Source organism: Scyliorhinus torazame, chromosome 14 (genome assembly GCF_047496885.1).
Source record: "Scyliorhinus torazame isolate Kashiwa2021f chromosome 14, sScyTor2.1, whole genome shotgun sequence".
NCBI classification, from domain to species: domain Eukaryota; kingdom Metazoa; phylum Chordata; class Chondrichthyes; order Carcharhiniformes; family Scyliorhinidae; genus Scyliorhinus; species Scyliorhinus torazame.
In genome coordinates this window covers 83,487,272-83,507,296 of record NC_092720.1, presented here as the reverse complement: position 1 = coordinate 83,507,296, position 20,025 = coordinate 83,487,272, and the positions used below count along the sequence as shown (strand labels likewise).

Sequence of the window (20,025 nt, the reverse complement as noted above, 5' to 3'; positions counted from 1 at the left end):
GGGGGGACTGGTGGGGGGTGGCCAGGGGGCATTATTTAGCAGGTCGGGTCCACACATGGCCAGCGGCATGTTTTACGGCGCGACCGGTGCAGGTCGTTGCCCTGCGCATGCGCTGCCACGGGCACGGCCATTCTCCAGGTGTTTATGTCGTAGGAGCTGGATCGGTGAGGGTTCGGCGCCGATTTTGCCGTCATAAAACTCCAGAGTTCGGGAAGCACGGTGGCACAGTGGGTTAGCACTGTGGCCTCATGGTGCCGAGGTCCCAGGTTCGATCATGGCTCTGGGCCACTGTCCGTGTGGAGTTTGCACATTCACCCGTGTTTGTGTGGGTTTCGCCCCCACAACCCAAAAATATGCAAGCTAGGTGGATTGGCCACGCTAAATTGCCCCTTAATTGGAAAAAATGAATTGGATCCTCTAAATTTAAAATAAATAAATAAAACTCCACAGTTCCCACACCGGGGTCGGCATTTACCTCCAAAACGGTGAATGCAGCCCATAGTATTTGCTCATTTCATGCAAGTAATTAGCCTGAATACAGTACATTTTGTTCTGTGCTTTCATCACCATATATATGGAAGCTGGTCCCATGGCTTCAGGTCATGACAGCAACAAGCATGGTTTTTAAGAAAGAAAAGTTGACCATCAGGGAGTATGCACAGGCACATGACTTTGAATATGTTGGGTAGATTGCTCTGTGAAAATTAGCTGCCGATTCATGTACTAACTGTACTTGAAAAAGTACTTTAGGATGTCCTAAATGACATATAAATGCACATTTGTTTCCTTCCTAGATAGCTCAACCAGAACTGAACCCAAAAACTATCAAAATTTATGTTTAGAACTTGCTATACCATAAAGCCAAGGGAACAAATAATATTTTTCCTATTTTCAATTGATCTTGTGAAATTCTTGGAAAACTGTATTCAAAAAAAATGATACAATATGTCTTTGCGAAATTACTTACTTGGTTCTTTCTGACCTTTGAGTAACAGTAGTCTTTTCAATTGATTGCCCAGAAGGGGTCAACAGCTCATAGGCTGATGGCAAGTCATGCCTTCTTTTTTCGTTGCCTAAAGTGTCAAAGAATGGCTTTGAAATAATTTTAAATGCATTTATGAAAGTTATAAGCATTTGTGAATCACAACATACATTTTATTTCTATATTACCGGATGATTGGAGGTAGGCAAATGTTACCGGATGATTGGAGGGAAGTAAATGTTACCAGATGATTGGAGGGAGGCGAATAGTGCTCCCCTGTTCATAAAAGGGAATAGGGAAATCCCAGGGAATTACAGACCAGTCAGTCTTACGTCTGCAGTGAGCAAAATATTGGAAAGGATTCTGAGAGGTGGGATTTATGATTATTTACAAAAACATAGTTTGATTAAAGATAGTCAGCATGGCTTTGTGAGGGGCAGGTCATGCCTCACAAGCCTCATTGAATTCTTTGAGGACGTGATGAGACACATTGATGAAAGTCGGGCAGTGGATGTCGTGTACATGGATTTCAGTAAGGCATTTGATAAGGTGCCCCATGGTAGGCTCATTCAGAAAGTTAGGGAGCATGGGATACAGGGAAAATTGGCTGTCTGGATACAGAATTGGTTGGCCAAAAGAAGACAACAAGTGGTAGTGGATGGAAAGTATTCCGCCTGGAGGCCGGTGACCAGTGGTGTCGAGCAGGAATCTGTTCTGGGACCTCTGCTCTTTATGGTTTTTATAAATGACTTGGATGAGGAAGTGGAAGGGTGGGTTAGTAAGTTTACCGATGACACAAAGGTTGGTGGAGTTGTAGATAGTGTCGAGGGCTGTTGCAGGTTAAAACAGGATATTGACAGGATGCAGAGCTGGGCTGAGAAGTGGCAGATGGAGTTCAACCTAGATAAATGTGAAGTGATTCATTTTGGAAGGTCGAAATTGAATGCTGAATACAGGGTTAAAGTCAGGATTCTTGGAAGTGTGGAGGAACAGAGGGATCTTGGGGTCCACGTACATAGATCCCTCAAAGTTGCCACCCAGGTTGATAGGGTTGTTAAGAAGGCATATGGTGTGTTGGCATTCATTAACAGGAGAATTGAGTTCAAGAGTCGCGAGGTTTTGCTGCAGCTTTATAAAACCCTGGTTCGACCACACTTGGAATAATGTGCCCAGTTCGGGGTTGCCTCATTATATGAAGGATGTGGATGCTTTGGAGAGGGTGCAGAGGAGATTTACCAGGATGATGCCTGGACTGGAGGGCAGGTTGAGGGAGCTAGGGCTTTTCTCACTGGAGCAAAGAAGGAAGAGAGGTGACTTGATAGAGGTGTACGCGGTGGTGAGAGGCATGGATAGAGTGGATAGGCAAAGACTTTTCCCCAGGGCGGAAATGGTTGTCATGAGGGGCATAGTTTTAAGGTGATTGGAGGAAAGTATAGGGGAGATGTCAGAGATACGTTCTTTACACAGATAGTGGTGGGTGTGTGGAATGCACTGCCAACGGAGGTGGTGGAGTCAGAGTCATTTAGGACATTTAAGCGACTCTTTGACAGGCACATGGACAGCAGTAAATTGAAGGGATGTAGGTTAGGTTGATCTTAGGTTAGGATAAATGGTCAGCACAACATATAGAATTTACAGTGCAGAAGGAGGCCATTCGGTCCATCGAGTCTGCACCGGCTCTTGGAAAGAGCACCCTACCCAAGGTCAACACCTCCACCCTATCCCCATAACCCAGTAACCCCACCCAACACTAAGGGCAATTTACCATGGCCAATCCACCTAACCTGCACATCTTTGGACGGTGGGAGGAAACCGGAGCACCCGGCTGAAACCCACGCACACACGGGGAGGATATGCAGACTCCGCACAGACAGTGACCCAAGCCGGAATCGAACCTGGGACCCTGGAGCTGTGAAGCAATTGTGCTATCCACAATGCTACCGTGGGCCGAAGGGCCTGTACTGTGCTGTACTGTTTTATGTTCTATCTGTGTTCTATTATTCATTTTGCTACACAAATAGTAGTCATGTACACTGTCAAAGTTTCTAATTAAAACTAATTTTGGCAACGTTATTTTCAAGTGTTTTAACATTTTCATGAATTTTGCATATGTTTCAAATCATTCTTTAGAGTTTCCCTTCTAAATATGAATTTTGCATATGTTTCAAATCATTCTTTAGAGTTTCCCTTCTAAATATGAATGATTACTCATCTTTAGTGTTCTTCCATCGTTAATGTTGGCTCAGTGGTGTCACTGGTGCCTGCATAACAGAAACCCAAGATTCAGAAAATTGCAACTGGAACACCTCTGGAACACCATGGTGCATGCCTTGGCAGTAAGGGTGCCTGCATTGGCATGCAGGCTTTGCCCTGAAAGCATACAAACGGGCAGAACATGACCCTATTGCTGAATTGGTGCAGAATCTGCTATTTTATGCCTGTATTCAATTGCACTGGGGACCTCACCTGCACCCACCCACAATTCCCTCCAATAGTAAAAGTGTGTTAAGTGTTTTTGGAGGGGTTTTGTAAATCTTTTCGATTTATGAGAGTGATGATGGATTTTGACAAGGTCAGCCATTAGAAAGTCTGCATCAATATAATGGAGGCTAGTTGCAATATCTCTTGAGCTGCAGAGTGACTTGGAAATGAGCGTAGGGAGGCTGTGTTTCAGTGCCAGCAGGAATGAATCCGTCTCATCTAGAGGTTGGGAGGGCATCACTTTGTGAGATAGATTAAATAGCAAAGCTGTGAAGTGCAGGGATCGCTTCATCAACATCATCTGAATGGTGTCAAGCTTCTTGAATTTATAAAATGATGGACAGACTTGGATGTGTCATTGTTGTAAAGGATCTCATGGTTAGATGGTTGTTTAAAGGGCTTCTAATCCATGGCTGCTTTGTGATGTCTACATCAGCGAGTGTCCTCACAGGTTTACTTGGCAATGAAACATGAGATGCTGGTCTTGGTTGCATTGACCTGGAATGGTTATGTGGAGTTACAGATTGGAAGACTGTGGAGCCTAAACCTTGTTGAATGTTCTCCGCATCCTCAACAGAAGCATCGCATTGTGATGGACTCCCAAATTCCTCTGGCACCTACTCCCTAATGAGCCTCAGGTGCAGCAACAGGCCAGTTTGGATCCCCCTGCTCATCTTCCGAATCCTCTTCAGATCTATAATCCAAGGATGCAGGCCGGACATCGAGATTATCCCCCCCTGCTCATCTTCCGAATCCTCTTCAGATCTATAATCCAAGGATGCAGGCCGGACACCGAGATTATCCACCCCCCCCCCCCCACCCCCCCTCACCCCGAGGTTATGAAAAGCCCAGCAATGGTGGCCTTGTTGGATGCACGGCTCTCGTATCAGTGCTCACCCTTTGTTCACCGGTTCCTTACAGGGATCATGGCGGATACTCCTCATCACCATGTATCTATCCCTCCAAATGGCATTGATGTGGCGAATAACTGTGGAACCTCAGTGTCCCTGAGCATGTAGGCGTTGTCACCCATAACGTTCTGTATGAATCACATACAGATCACATACAAGTTGTACATTCAGGAAGTGAAACTCCTTATGTTCATAATTTTGGGCCCTGATCACCTTCTCTTATTATTGCAAACAGGTGTCATCGCACCTAATTTTACAGAGATGCAGGAAAGATAGCCATCAGATCTGTCACCAAACATTTCAGCCACCTGTTTCTTCAGAGGTCTGGTGTTGTTCCCGCCCTTCCTGATGAAGTTGCAATGTTTGGCCAGGCATAAAGTCTTGGGTATTTGGAATCTAAAATGCAGAAAGGGAATGTTGGGGCTAGGGCAATGGGGGAAAAATGGAAAGCAAGGTCCAGGGTCACATCATCTACATCTTGCACTTGAAATCAGATAGCAGGATAAGAATGAACTGGGATTTGAGAATGGCATAAAGTTGGAACATATATCATCCTGACTGGTCTTGTCAATTCTGGATGCAAAGGCCACAGGCATTGTCAGTCCCATAATAAAGAGCACTGTCTCCTTCAAAGGCTCAAGAATGGCAGGTATGCTTGTCCCATGGTGATTCTCTGCTGCTCCCAGAGATTAATTGCCAGTTGGTCCTCCAAGGATTAGGGAAGAATATCAATGACTGCCTTGTAATGTATTTGGGTGATGTTGCTGCATCGAATAGTGGAGGTACGCAGAAGCTGTGAGAGTTAGTTGTGAGGCTAGTAGCATTGTTAAGTATGTAAGAGTGAGATGGAGCATCTGAATGTTAGATGCAAGTCCTGATTACTGATGGATGAGTGATGGCAGGTTGGTGTTCCAGTGAGCAGGAGATCTCATTTGAAGATGCATTCACTGACCTTGGCACTCACCATCTATGTGAGGGACTGAACGTTTTCCAGCACTTTAGCCGGATCCTCAGGGCCAGACTCAAGAAATTTGTGTCTCAGGCCACTTGCTCTATCTCACTTCTCAGGGTGTGCAAACCAATCATTAAATAATATTCTGCTCCAGATACTTTTTATCCACAGCACATGACTACTATTTTAGGTGTCCTTAATTTACTCCTCATGTGACTGTCCTTTGGAATTTTAAGACCTTCCCTCCATCATACGGTCAGAAGTGGGGATGCTCACTGATCATTGCCCAATGTTCAGTACCATTCGTGACTTCTCAGCTACTCAGCAGTCCATGTCCAAATACAGCAAGATCTGGACGACATTCGAGCTTGGGCTGATGTGTGGCAAGAAACATTCATACCATATATGTGCTAAGAAAAGCCCGGACAAGAGAAAATCTCACCATCTCCCCTTGACATTCAATGGCATTACCATTGCTGAATTCCCACTAACAACATCCTATAAGTTACCATTAATCAGAAACTGAACTGGACAAGCCATATTTTTTTTAATTCATTTACGGGATGTGGGTGTCGCTGCTTAGGCCAGCATTTATTGTCCATTCCTAGTTGCCCTTCAGAAGGTGGTAGTGAGCTGCCTTCTAGAACTGCTGCAGTCCTTGAGATGTAGGTGTATCCACTGTGCTGTTAAGGATGTTGCCCCAGCAACTGTGAAGGAACGGCACCCGCCAGCTCTCCGCCAACAAGGGGGAGCTGCGCATAAACCGATCACACAGAGCAAATCCCACACAGCTCACAGCCATGCCACCGAAGAGACCAGCCCCACGATTTAGGGATGCCGAGCTGGCCAGATTGTTGGACGCGGTCGTGTGCAGTCGGGATGCCCTGTTCCCCCGAGGGACCTGGAGGGTCAGCCACAGAGCAGCCAGTGTCACCTGAGACGAAGTGGCAGCGGCCTTCAGCTCGGGAAGCTTCACCAGGAAAACTGACACCCAGTGTTGTAACAAGATTAACGGGCCGCACAGATGGGTTGGCATCGGCCTCGCACGCCACCCCACCCCAACAACCATGTGCCTGGTACACCCCTGTACATCACCATATCATGCCCTGGCCCACCCATGTCCAATATTGGCCAGACTGAAAAGTCTTATTTCGCAGATTGTCCAGGAGGTTGAAGGTAATGCAGATGTAAGACCTTGAAAGTCTGCGAGAAGCTGATGTATACATCAGATGCTGTATCATTAGTGCAAACGTGGGAGAGAAGGAGAGAGAGAGAGTTGGGAAAGTTAGTGAAAAACCTATTCTGAACCAGCCATTTTAGAATGTCTGAGGGAAAAGTCCACAAGACTGATTAGAGATATTCCAGAAGAATGCCATGCAAAATATAAATGGATATTTAACCTCTTAATCACCAAAGCCAAGGATTTGGCCATATTGAGTTTCTCGTTATATTAGTGACTTAAAATTTGCACGTACATCGCTGTAAAACTGGTTGAATATTATATAAATAAAACCGATAGCTAGAAAAGGAATAAAACTTTGGTCGATTCTTACCTCTGATGACCCCAGAGGTAAGAAAGTTAAAAAAAAAGGCCTGATAGAAAGCTTAAGAACTGTTAGATATATCAAGCTTGTTCACCAATGTAGCTTTTTAATAACCTACGAGAATGTTGAAATCTTTTTTTTAAAAATAAATTTGGAGTACCCAATTCATTTTTTCTAATTAAGGGGCAATTTAGCACTGCCAATCCACCGACCCTACAAATCTTTGGGTTGTGGGGGCGAAACCCACGGAAACACGGGAAAAATGTGCAAACTCCACACAAACAGTGACCCGGGGCCGGGATCGAACCTGGGACCTTGGCGCCATGAGGCAGCAGTGCTAGCCACTGCGCTACCGTGCTGCCCCAAGAATGTTGAAATCTTAAATGGTTTCAGGTATTGATACTTCATCAGAATTGTAATTCACATCCAAAACATTAACTCAAATGCACTGCAGATGCTGAACTATTTTAGAATTTTCTGATTATATTTCAGATTTCTAGCACAGCTGGTTTTGCTTTTTACCTCACAAATAGAATTTGCCACACCTAGCCAGCCTGGTCAGCACCATAGCACAAGTGGATAGCACTGTGGCTTCACAGCGCCAGGGTCCAGGTTCGATTCCCTGCTGGATCACTGTCTGTGCAGAGGCTGCACGTTCTCCCTGTGTCTGCGTGGGTTTCCTCCGGGTGCTCCAGTTTCCTCCCACAGTCCAAAGACGTGCAGGTTAGGTGGATTGGCCATGATAAATTGTCCTTCATGACCAAAATGGTTAGGATAGGTTCTTGGGTTACGGGGAAAGTGAGGGCTTAAGTGGGTCGGTGCCTCCTTCTGCACTGTATGTTCTATGTTCTGGTCTACACAAGAAGTCAATCCAATACAATGTGATTGAATTTTAATGACCTCTCAAATGGCTATTCAGTTAAAAATATGTGATATAAACAGAATAAGAAGGCCTGATCAGCACAAGGATGTTTGTGATTCAAGGACAATATCCACCAACACCGATCTCAATGTACTAGGGATGAGCAATAAATGTGGCATGTCAACCCACAAACGATAAACAGGTAGTAAAAGGAGGGACCAATTAGAAACAAAATGATCTTCTTTTGGAGGCAGAAAAAATGAGGTGCAAAATGAGTTTATTCGCATCTGTCTTCACTCGGTAAGAAACAGCTGCCAACATAGCATAAAAGGAAGAGGCAGTGATATTAGATAGGGTAAAAATGTATGAACAGGGGCACTCTAAAGATCAGCAGTACTCAAACTAGAATAGTCACCTTGTCTGGATAGGAATCATGCTAGGTTACTGACTGAAGTAAGTGTAGAAATTGTGGAGACTCTGAGCACAATGTTCCAATCATGCTGAGATGCACTGTTGCTGCCAGAAAGGGTTCTTTTTAAAAAAAATGTATTTAAATTCTCCTCCTTTTTCACATTTTCTCCCACATTTACATCCATCAACAATAAACAATAATCAGCAAGATATGTCAGTCCCCATAATAACAACGATCCCATCTACCCACCAACCCCCAAACCTCAACCCGCATGTTTACATAAACAAATGACAAAAAGGAATCAGGGATTACCCGTAGTCACCCTTAATCTTACACAGCTCCCCGCCCCCCCCCCCCCCCCCCCCCCCCCCACCCCCGGTCTCCAGCTCCTCCCGTCCACTGCCTCTTGTAAAACTCCTCCTCCCAACCTCGGTTCCTTCCCCCCAACTTTCCACCCCGGCTAGACCACTCGGACCCTGTTCTGCCAGGCTCCGATGGCCGCAGCCCCTCCCCCCACCTCACTCCCGTTCACTGGCCGGCTTAAACCGGCCAGCGTGGAGGCCCCCGCCCGGGTCCCTTTCCCACTTGCCCGGCCCTAGGAAAGCCCAAAGATCCCCTTTTAGCACACAAACCCCGCATAGCCACCTACACTTCAAAGAACCCTTATTTCGAGTGAAAGTCCCGTCCCTTCCCTTGTCCAAATATATACCACATTGGCTCCTTTAGTCTCTACACCCGCGCGCAGTGATACAAAAAAGAAGAAAATACAATCATGAGGTTACATCGGCACATGGCCATTCCTCAATTTGGCAGTTCTGCCACAGTCCTTCTGCTTTCGCAAACTCCTCCGCTGCTTCCGCCGTTCCAAAATAAAAGTCCCTGAGCTTGTAAGTCACCCTCAGCTTCGCTGGATATACAATGCCGCACCCCACCTTGCTAATGTACAGTGCCCTCTTCACCCGGTTGAAGGCAGCCCGCCTCCTTGCCAGCTCCACCGTAAAGTCCTGGTATACACGTATACCAGCTCCAGCCCACAACACCGCCCTCTTCTGCTTGGCCCAGCTCAGGACCTTCTCCTTCACACTGTACCTACGGAAGCACAGAGTCAATGCCCTTGGCGGCTCACTCGCCTTTGGTACAGGCCTCCACGACCGATGAGCCCGATCCAGTTCATATCGGGAGGGATCCTCCCCCTCCCCCAATAGTTTTGCCAACATCGTGGCAAAATACTCAGTCGGCTTCGGACCTTCAAATCCTTCGGGCAGCCCCACGATCCTCAAATTCTGTCGCCTGGATCTGTTTTCCAGGTCTTCCATTTTTGCTCGCAAATCCTTGTTAGTATCCATCACCTTCCGCATCTCTTTCCCCATCGAGGCAAGTTGATCACCGTGCTGCAATAACGTCTCCTCCACTTCCTTCAGCGCCTCCCCTTGCTCTCGCACCTCCGCCATTGCGCTCGCCACCTCCGTCCTCACTGGGGAAACCGCCTCCTCCACCAGCACACTCAAAACCTCCCTCATCTCCTTCCTCACCGTCTCCATGCATTTCGCAATCTGCGCCAACTGCTTTTCAAATTCCGCAGCCATCACCTTAGTTATTTCTTCAGCCGTACGCAGTGCGGCCTTCCCTGGTGCTCCAGCCTCCATTTTCCTTGGTGACCCCGCGGTGACCTTTCCACTCCCTGACGGACCTTCAGCTGTTTTTTTTCCGGCCGTTTTCTTGCTCACCCTCGACATTTTTCTTTGTTCTTTTTTTCCTCCTGTGTCTTCACTGTGCCTCCTCCGTGCCTTCTCCCTGCTTCTGCCGCCTCCGTGGACCCTGGGACCGGGCTTAAAGCCCCGAAAATGCCGTTGCCGAACGGGAGCCCTCCATTGTGCGGCCGCGTCCCGCCCGCCGTCACCGGAAGTTCCCCAGAAAGGGTTCTAACACCCTTATTCAAAAAATGTAAGAGATCAAAGTGAAAATTATGACAACCATGACCCAGTTGGTAGCATGCTTGGCTCGGAGTCAGAATGTAGTAGGTTCATGTCCCATTCCAGAAATTTGAGCACTCCAGGGTCCCGGGTTCAATTCCAGCCTCGGGTGACTGTGTGGAGTTTGCAATTTCTCCCCATGTCTGCGTGGGTTTCTTCCGGGTGCTCGATTTCGTCCCACAGTCCAAAGAAGTGCAGGTTAGGTGGATTGGCCATGCTAAAATTGCCCCTTAATGCCCAAAAGGTTAGGTGGGGTTACGGGGATCGGGTGGAGGCTTGGGCTAAAGTAGGATGCTCTTTCTAAAGGCCAGTGCAGACTCAATGGGCTGAATGACCTCCTTCGGCTCAGTAAATTCAACGAAACGTCAAATCTAAAATTTATCCCTCAATCAACATCATTAAACAGTCATATCTGCCATTAGTTGATAGTTATTTGTGGGAGCTTGCTGTATGCAAATTGGCTGCTGTATTGCCTGCATCACAATAATGACTACACTTCAAAAGTATTTAATTGGCTCCAAAGCATTTTGGGAGATCAGCTATCATGAAAAGTGCAACATAAATGCAATTCTTTCCTTCCATCTAAAACTGACAATTACAAGCCAGTACAACATTGATGGTGGCGAACACTTGAGACATTTGTTTGAGTCAAAATTACTTGACATTTGTAAAATTCTGGACTAATGAATGAAAGATAGGATGGATTTGTGAAAGACAAATCAACTTTATTGAGTTATTTGATGAAGTAATGGAGGGGGTTGCTGGTAATAGTGTGGTTGATGTGTTTATGGACCTTGAAAACGTGTTTGACAAGTACCGTATAACAAACTTAAAATATATTTCAAGTTGAACTCTTTGTGGGATTAAAGGGACAGTGGCAACGTGAATACTAAATTGGTTAAGGGACAGAAAACAAGATTTAGAGGTGAACGTTTGTTTTGTGGACTGGAGGGAAGTGTGCTCCAGGAGGCACTGTTGGGACAACAGGGGCAGAATTCCCCGACCCCCCGCCGGGTCAGAGAATCCCCGGTGCGGTGTGAATCCCGCCCCGCCACTCCGACGCTGGCTGCCGTATTCTCCAGCGCCGGTTTTCGGGCAGGGGCAGGGACCATGCCACGCCAGTCGACGGCCACTGGCAGCGCCCCCCCCCGGCAATTCTCCGGGACCGATGGGCCGAGCGGCCGCCCGTTTTTGGCCAGTCCCGCCGGCGTGGATTGGACATGGTCCCACACGGCGGGACCTGGAAGATACGTTGGCTGGTGTGATCCTCGGGGGGGGGGGCACGGGGGGATCTGACCCCGGGTGGGGGGGGGGCACAGTGGCCTGGTCCGCGATCTGGGCCCACCGATCTGCAGGCAGGCCTGTGCCATGGGGGCACTTCCTCCTTCCGCGCCAGCTCCTGTAGGGCTCCGCCATGGCTGGCGCGGAGGAGACACCACCTTGCGCGTGCCCCAGAATACGCCGGCTGGTCTGCGCATGCGCGTAGTCCCTTTGGCGCCGGCTGGCGCAGCACCAACCCCTCCGGCGCCTGCCTAGCCCCCGGAAGTGCAGAGAATTCCGCTACTTCCGGTCGGCCCAACGCTGGAGTGGTTCACGCCGTTTTTTATGCCGGCGTCGGGCCATCACGCTGATTCGGGAGAATCCCGCCTCAGATCTTTTTCTTATGTATTAATAACCTCAAAATCCTGCTTTCAAGTCATTGGAAGCTATTTATTTCTATTTCATGTCAAACACGAAACTTGACATATATGGAACACAAACTGATATTTGAAAGGCATTATAACTTAGCATCAATTCTTTTAAGTATTTTATACCTTTATGAATCTGCAATAGCTCCCTCGCCAATTCAATTAAAGCTTCTTCATCAGCATCATTGTCAAAACTGGATTCACTTTGACCAATACTTTCAACTTCAGAAATTTCTCTTGCAGCTCTAGACAGCGGGTGATCAGAGATTTTACGTTGTTTCTGGGAAACCAGAGGTTTTGTTGAAATTTGAGATGCAATATGTAATGACTCTACTGGAGACGGAGACATTACTCGCCCAGAGCATCGCAGAGTCCCTAAAAATATTAGAAATTTCAGTTAACTCACAAATACACAAATAATTACAGAATGTAATAGAACACTCAAAGCTAGTTATTCATGTTTTTGTAGCATTTATCTACCACAGACATTGGCTTATTTTTCTCCCAATCCGTATTTATTGTCCTTTCCACTCTCTTTAGAATTACACCCTTACTGCCATCTCCCTTCTAGTTGTCTTCTAGTAGCTCCTGTACTTAATTCACAAACTCTCAGAACAATCTAATGTCTGGCATTCAACATAATAATGCATTAAATTCCATTTGTTTCTTCCCTTGCAATTTAAACAAGCCCACAGTCAGCAATATTTGGCATTAGTTATTCACATGTTTGTCCATTGCCCTACTTTTATTCCTCTGTTTGAGGCTGGGCTCCCTCTTTCAAAGGTGATTTTCCCATTTCTTCTTTGAGAGTCATTCATCAAGTGAGAGGCCAAACAGCCTGTATCTGAACCTCTGTCAATAAAATTCTGAAGTTAGTTGCAAGGAAATGCGCAAAAGCAGTGTGGGGTCATTTTGTTTCTCACTCTGGAAAAGTGACTGGTAACTGCCGAGTTCCTTTCCCACAGGGATACAAACAAGCTCAATAATTTGGCAGGTGAAGATTATAGGAGCAAATCTCTTTCCTATTAACCCATAATGAAAAACCTTTCTGTTAATTCTAGTTTTTCACATACAACACCCAAGGGATAATCGCTGAATTACCACTGGAGACGGCTGTTACTTCCCACAATTCCCAACAAAGCAATTGGTAATGTTCTTCGGTCTTCTATCCCAGTAAAATACCAATTTTGCACTCTAATACAGACAGTCACATTAACTCTGCAAAAGGGCAAACATTAACACCCGTCTCAAAATTCTGCGGAGGACTTGTCTCTATCTGTCACCATATTTTTTTAATTTGAGTCCATCACATAATATTTTCATTTTATATTTTTTCATAGTTCTGCTCACCAATAAAGCATAATAATGCATCCTGCTGTTAACTACAAAGTAAGACTCAAATAATAAACATATACATATTGGATTCTTTCATTATATAGGTATGTTTCAGAATTGGATTTAATTTCACAGCAAACAGTAAAATAGATATTTGAGGAAGCCAGATACTTCGTTTTTCAAAAGATAGCTTTTCTCAAAGTGTAAGTTCAGTTCAGTTGGTAGTCTATCACCTCTAAATCAGAAATCTGATTTGAGTGCATTATCTAGACAAACACATCATTGAGGAAGTGTTGCATTGTTGGAGGTGCTGTCTTTCAGATGAGGTATTTAACTCAGGTTCTCTATGCCTGCTTAGGTAGGAGAAAAATAAATTCCATATCACTAAAGTAACAGTAAAGTGACTTCTCCATTGTCCCAGTCAATATTTCTCTCTTAATTAACACCAATGAAAGCAGATGTAACTTTCACATATGTGTATGCTGTTTGTGAAAACTTGTGCACAAATTGACTGTCATGTTTGCCTACATAATAATATTGACTGCATTTCAACACTGATGTATTAGTGAGAAAGCACTTTGGGACTTCCTAAGGATGTGATAAGATGGCATATAAATTCAAGTTTCTTGAATTGTCCATTTTAAAAAAATCTAAAAAGCTATTATTGTTAAGTTCAAACTTTTCTTTTTAATTCTGTTCAAATTTGAACAACTTGCAGAAGGCTATACATTTTCTGTATGTTTTAAGATAGTGACTGCACCTTAAAATCCTATAAAGCTTTATTGAGATAATAAATTCTATCCTATTAAATTCTCCCTGCCATATAAATAATCTTTTAGCAGTTGACCTTCCATCACAACTATTTCACATGCAATGAATGCAGTAGTAAACTGTCCACAAATTGTCCTCTATGAAACTAGCACAGAAATAACCTTCAAATTCTTAATATTCCAAGGCCATTTGCCAAAATTACAGATGTGAATAACACTGGAAAACGTTCAGTTGTTCCGAATGCAAGGTTTTATAAGATGATTACGATTTGGATCTCTCTAATTCAAAGTCAAATGGGTAGTAAAAAAAGTCATGTGATTTGTTCCACATTCTAGAGGAAGACGAATTGCCAGAGTGAGCCGTACTGCTGGCTTGTGCACCGTAGCACTTAGAGGTGGGTTTCTTGGACTGGTAGACTATGAGACTGGAGGCTTTGGGGGGATGATTTCCATTGGTGATGTCAATGACAGTCTGAAAAATAATGGTTTAATGATGATGGTAGAGTCATGGTCCAGGTGGAGATAGGAAGAGGTGTCACAAAGTTGGTTTATTAGATAGAAGTTGGTTTACCAAGGTAGAAGTTGGTTTACCAACAACCATACTGATATCCTCGTCAGCAAGTTCAATGACAATGTTAGGTTTGGACCGGAGAGAACAATGTGCTATAAGTTCAGAGGGAGATAGGTGAGAATGAGGAAGGTGTTACAAGAGAAGTTGATGAGTATTGCTAAGGATGGAGGCAAGGTTAGTCCAAAGAGAGGTGTCAAGTCCTGGAAATATGTTGAATTATTGTAAGCATAGGAAACATGTCAAACAGATGAAATAAAATAGAGCTAAAAAAACATGGATGGAAAAAATGTGAGTACTGACAACTTACCTGCTGTTGATTTTGATAATGGTGTCCATGGTCTCGTGGATGCAACATGCCTTCCGAAACTACTTGAAGGCCTACTCCGAATATCGTCAATTACATCATTAACGATGGAGTTATCTGCATATTTGCAGAGGCTGCTTTGCGGTCGCCAGTCCCCATTTTCTAGAGAATTGGTAAATAAAAAGGAATTGCTGTCAGGGCTGAGTTTAATTTTTGTTGGTGGCAGCAATTGGGTGATATGGATCAGCAACCCATTGGGCATCCCATCTGAAGTTGAGGTTATAATGAGTGGCTGATCTGCTACCACATACTTTCTCCCAAGGTTGAAATTTAAAGATCAATCATAAAGCATATCGGAACAATTTTAAAAATATTTGTTCATGGGATGTGGGCGTCACTGTCTGGGTCAGCATTCATTACTAATCCCTGAGGGCAATTAAGAGTCAACCACACTGCTGTGGATCTGGAGTCACATGTAGGCCAGACCAGATAAGGACGACAGATTTCCTTCCCTCAAGGACATTAGTGAACCAGATGGGTTTTTACAACAATCGACAAATTCGACTTTTAATTTTGGATTTTCAATTAATTCTAATTTCATAATTTGCCTTGGTGAGATTTGAACCAGGGCTCCTAGAGAATTATCTTGGTTCTCTGTATTACTAATCCAGCAACAATCCCACTACAGCTTGAAAATCCCTTCAGGCCAGTGAGAAATCATGGGGGTATTCTTTAGTACTCATTTTCAAAAATGTGAAGCTGGCGCAATGGCTGCTGAGGGGAAGTGAGTAGGTGAGTAGCCATTTCCATTTTCCAGCATGGAGCTCAAGGGAACCAGAGCTGTTGCCCCAATGCTTGGCTGGGGGGAGGGGGGGGGATAGCACACCCCCTCAGGCCATTTGGTATTGGTTGGGGGGGGCTGAAGGATTCCACGTCAGGGTCGCTTTTGGGCTGGGGTGTGGGGAGGGGGAGGCGCGTATGTGTGTGTGGGGGGGGGGGGGGGGGGGGAGGAGCTTTGCGTCTGTGAGGCCTTCGACGCATAACAGGGGCAAGCTGCAGCCTGTCAGTCCCACCAAACACTTCCAGGACAGAGCCTATCTGTTGCTTCAATGCTGAAAGTCAGTCTCACTCCCTTTGACTGTGACCAGCCTCTAGCTGCACAGCTGAAGGCTATAGCAAATGATGAATTAGCCTTGTTAGCTGTGAGAGCACTTCACAGCTGCAGGTTGTGTTTGCTGCTTGCTCCTGCTGGTGGCTGCAGATGCCTTTTTTTTGCTGTTTCTTTCCTTTTCTGTAGCCAGAAGGACAATATTTTCTAAGATATCTGGGTCCTGGAACAACAGGCTCAGGGGCGCCGGTTTGAAGCAAGAAGACGCTGTGGGACCTGGTGCATGCCATTGATCAGAATGGGCCACTTGATGATGCAGTTGATGAAATGCTTTTGCAGATTGCTGATGGTTTTGTTGCTGAGTGATGAGTACTGCATGTAACTAGCACGTCACCGCGGGTCAAACACGCTGGAAGTCAAAGATGTTCAACTACATTCTGAGCGCCAGTGGAATATGTGGATGCCAGGATTCGGTTCCGGTGAGATTGGGTCAGGTGGGAGGGCCTGCACAGCTGCAGTTCCTGGACGAAGAATGGAACTGATATATGGATCAAGTAACACATTGTGGACAGATCATTTCAATGACAAAGTTCTGGACGTGATAACACATTCACAGGCTTATCCTCCATTTCTGTTGAGGAACCTGCGAGGGGTGATACCGTGTGTTTGGGTTTTTTGTGTCAAAATGAGCTGATATCGCTTTGTATTGGGGCCAATATAGAATGAGGACGTTTCCTTGTTGTTTAAAGGTTAGTATATGTGGAATATTACAAAGTTGATTTTCAAATCTTTGCTACTGTTGACCGTTTAATAATCAAAATATTCTCAACTCTCAGCTGCCTATTCTAGGGTACATGTACCATGTCTCAGAGGACGATTAGTGCATAGCATCTCAAGGAAACTTTGAAGCCTGAACACTGTGTTTAAACTCTAGGAGTGTCAGCATAATAGAAGCAGCTGCCAAACCACCAATCAAACACTGAAGAGCTCTAGCACTAGGAATCTTGTGATCAAAGGAAAAGTGTGTGGATCAGGGGAGGGCACTGGAGCATGGCCTCCCTATGTTCTCGGTAGAGGTCTGGGGTCTAGGAGCTCCTGATGTGGCCGGGGTGAGTGTGCAGAGCAAGGTTTGCCAGCACAACTGGCTCGTTGGAAGGCACTCTGAGAGAAGACAGGACAGTCATGGTAAAGGTGGAAGGGAAGTGCTTGTGGGATTTGAGGGTGCCGGGAGGAAACCCTAATGGATTGTCCCACTTTCTCCTTCTCCAATTCCTTCCAGATTAAAAAATGTTTGCTGTTGTGGATCCCGCAGAGGCTGACCTCGCTTTGCTGGTGGCAGCTGAGGAAGGCAGATGCTGGAGAAGGCGGCAGCAGAGATGATGCAGGCTGGAGGTGGCACCTCATGTGTAGGGGGCCACTGCACACCCTGAAAACCCGGGCATCCATCAGGCCAAGGAGGAACCCAGAGGGAGAGACCAGTGACGGCCAAAGTGTACAGGCACCGTTGGTCTTTCGAGGAGATGATGGACATCATGTGCAGCAGGAGACTGCATCTTATCAAAGAGACAATGCGGGTGTAGTGACTTAGACCAGGCCTTTGAGATTGGCCAATTAGAATACCAGTTCCCTGATTAGTGGCCAATCAGGGAACTCCTTTCTCTGTATATAACAGGGAGTGTCAGATTCTCTGCACTCCCAGTATAGACAGCAAGCTGAATGCAGCTGGTTGTTTGGCTGTTGCTTTTGTAAATAAAAGGAATTCTGGTGAAGGGACTTCTGCCTCCATGCACTTACTACAGCCACATCCTCGTAGACAAGGCACCCCGTGGAGGAAGAAGCCACTAAGCTGCAGACTTCATTTCAGCCTTGGTTCAAACATGGGCAAAAGAGCTGAACTCATGATGTGAGGTGTGAACGACTACCCTTGATATCAAGGCTGCATTTCACTGAGTGTAACATAGAACATAGAATTCCTGCAGTGCAGAAGGCGGCCATTCAGTCCATCAAATCTGCATTGACCCTCTGAAATAGCACCCTACCTAGCACCCCCCCTCCTTCCCTCCACCTGCCATCCCCGTAATCCCACTTAACCTACACACCTTCGGACACTGAGGGGCAATTTACCATAGCCAATCTACCTGATCGGCACATCTTTGGTCTGTGGGAGGAAACCAGAGCAATTATAGGAAACCGAAGTAGACACGGGGAGAAAGTGCAAATTGCACATAACAGTCATTCAAGGTCGGAATTGAACCTGGGTCCCTGCTGCTGTGAGGCAGCAGTGCTAACCACTGTGCCACCTTCTGCACTGTAAATTCTATGATCAAGGATCCCTAGCAAAACTGGAATCAATGGGAATCAGGGGGAAAACTCCACTCGTTGCAGTCAAACCTAGCACAAAGGGAGGCGGTTGTGGTTGTTGAAGGTCACTCATCTCAGCTCCAGGACACCCCTGCATGAATTCCTCAGGGGAGTGTCCTAGGCCCAACCATCTTCAACTGCTTCATCAATTACCTTCCTGCCATCACAAGGTCAGAAGTGGGACATTCGCTGATGATTGCACAATGTTCAACAACATTCACGACTCCTCAGGTACTGAAGCATTCAATGTTCAATTACAACAAGAACTGGAAAAAATCCATGCTTAAGTTGACAAGTGGCAAATAACATTTGTGCCGCACAAGTGCCAGGCAATGACCATCTCCAACAAGAGAGAATCTAACCATTGCCTTTGACATTCAATAGCATTACCATCACTGTCTGCCCCACTATCAACATCCTGGGGTTACCATGGATGAGAAAGTGAACTGGACTAGCCACATAAATACTGTGGCTATAAGAGCAGGTCAGAGGCTAGGAATCCTGCAGAGAGTAACTCCCCTCCTGACTCCCAAAAGCCTATCCACCATCTGCAAGACAGGAGTGGTGGAATAGTCTCTCCATGTCTAGATGTGTGCAACTCTAACAACACTCAAGAAGCTTGACCCCCTCCATGACAAAGCAGCCCACTTGATTGGCACCCCTTCTACAAACATTCACTCCCTCCACCACTAATGTACAGTGGCAGTAGTGTGCACCATCTCCAAGATGCGCTGCAGGAATCGCAGGTTCCTTCAACAGCACCTTCTAAACTCAAAGCCACTACCGTATAGAAGAACAAGCGCAGCAAATACATTGGAACACCACCAACTGGAAGAAGGTGCCCTCCAAGCCACTCACCATCCTGACTTGGAAATATATCGCCATTCCTTCATTGCCACTGGAACAAAATCCTGGAGCTCCCTCCTGAACGGCACAGTAGGTGTACTACACCATATGGACTGCAACAGTTCAAGAAGGCAGCTCACTACCACCTTCGCAAGCATTTAGGGATAGACAATGAATGGTGGCCTAGCCAGCGAATCCCACATCCCTTGAATTAATAAAAAAAACATAAATGGATCTTGCTTGACTTGGAAATAAATGTAAAATAAATGAACAACAGATATTGAAGTCAAATATTGTACACATTAAATCTAGAGAATAAGCATGTTGTCAATTGCCATTTACACCTACATCCACTCAAATCAGTACAATATTACCAGATGACATCTTGCTCAATTTATTAATGGACGATACTCATGATTCAATTACATTGAATTACAGTTGTGGGAGTTCAACTAGGATTGATATTCGCTTTTCCCTGTAGAGGATTTAAATTGATGGAAGAGCAGAGGGCAAAGAAATGAGGTCGATAAGGGATAGGATTTTAAACCCTCATATTCTATCAATAGGAAATAAAGATCAGTATACAGCCATTAATCTTCTTGGGTGGGATTCTCCCATTCGGCGGCAGAGTGTCCACGCCTTCGGAAACGCCGTCACGTTTCACGACGACGTGAACGGGACGCTGGGAGTACCAATTCTGGCCCCTACAGGGGGCCAGCATGGAGCTGGAGCGGTTCACACCGCACAAGCCTCCCATCCCGACACGAACTGTGAACCGTGGGATCCGCGCATGCACAGTGGCGCCGGTGTCAACCTGCGCATGCGCAGTGGCCTCCCTCAACGCGCCGGCCCAACGCAACATGGTGCGGGAGCTCAGGGGCCGACGCGGAAGAAAATAGGCCCAGGGAGCGAGAGGCCGGCCCGC

The 20,025-nt window shown here is 45.9% G+C and overlaps 1 protein-coding gene across 4 annotated transcripts in view; it reads right to left on the bottom strand.

Annotated features, from left to right (window-relative positions):
* Positions 1-20,025, bottom strand: part of zbbx (zinc finger, B-box domain containing) — a 177,556-nt gene that overhangs the window by 12,806 nt on the left and 144,725 nt on the right. For all 4 annotated transcript variants that reach the window (XM_072474438.1, XM_072474441.1, XM_072474440.1 and 1 more), the window contains 3 exons: positions 14,789-14,947; positions 11,932-12,180; positions 968-1,073 (listed from right to left, as the gene is read on the bottom strand). In XM_072474438.1, the coding sequence (XP_072330539.1) occupies positions 968-1,073; positions 11,932-12,180; positions 14,789-14,947 (514 nt within the window). The remainder of the gene's footprint in view (positions 1-967; positions 1,074-11,931; positions 12,181-14,788; positions 14,948-20,025) is intronic.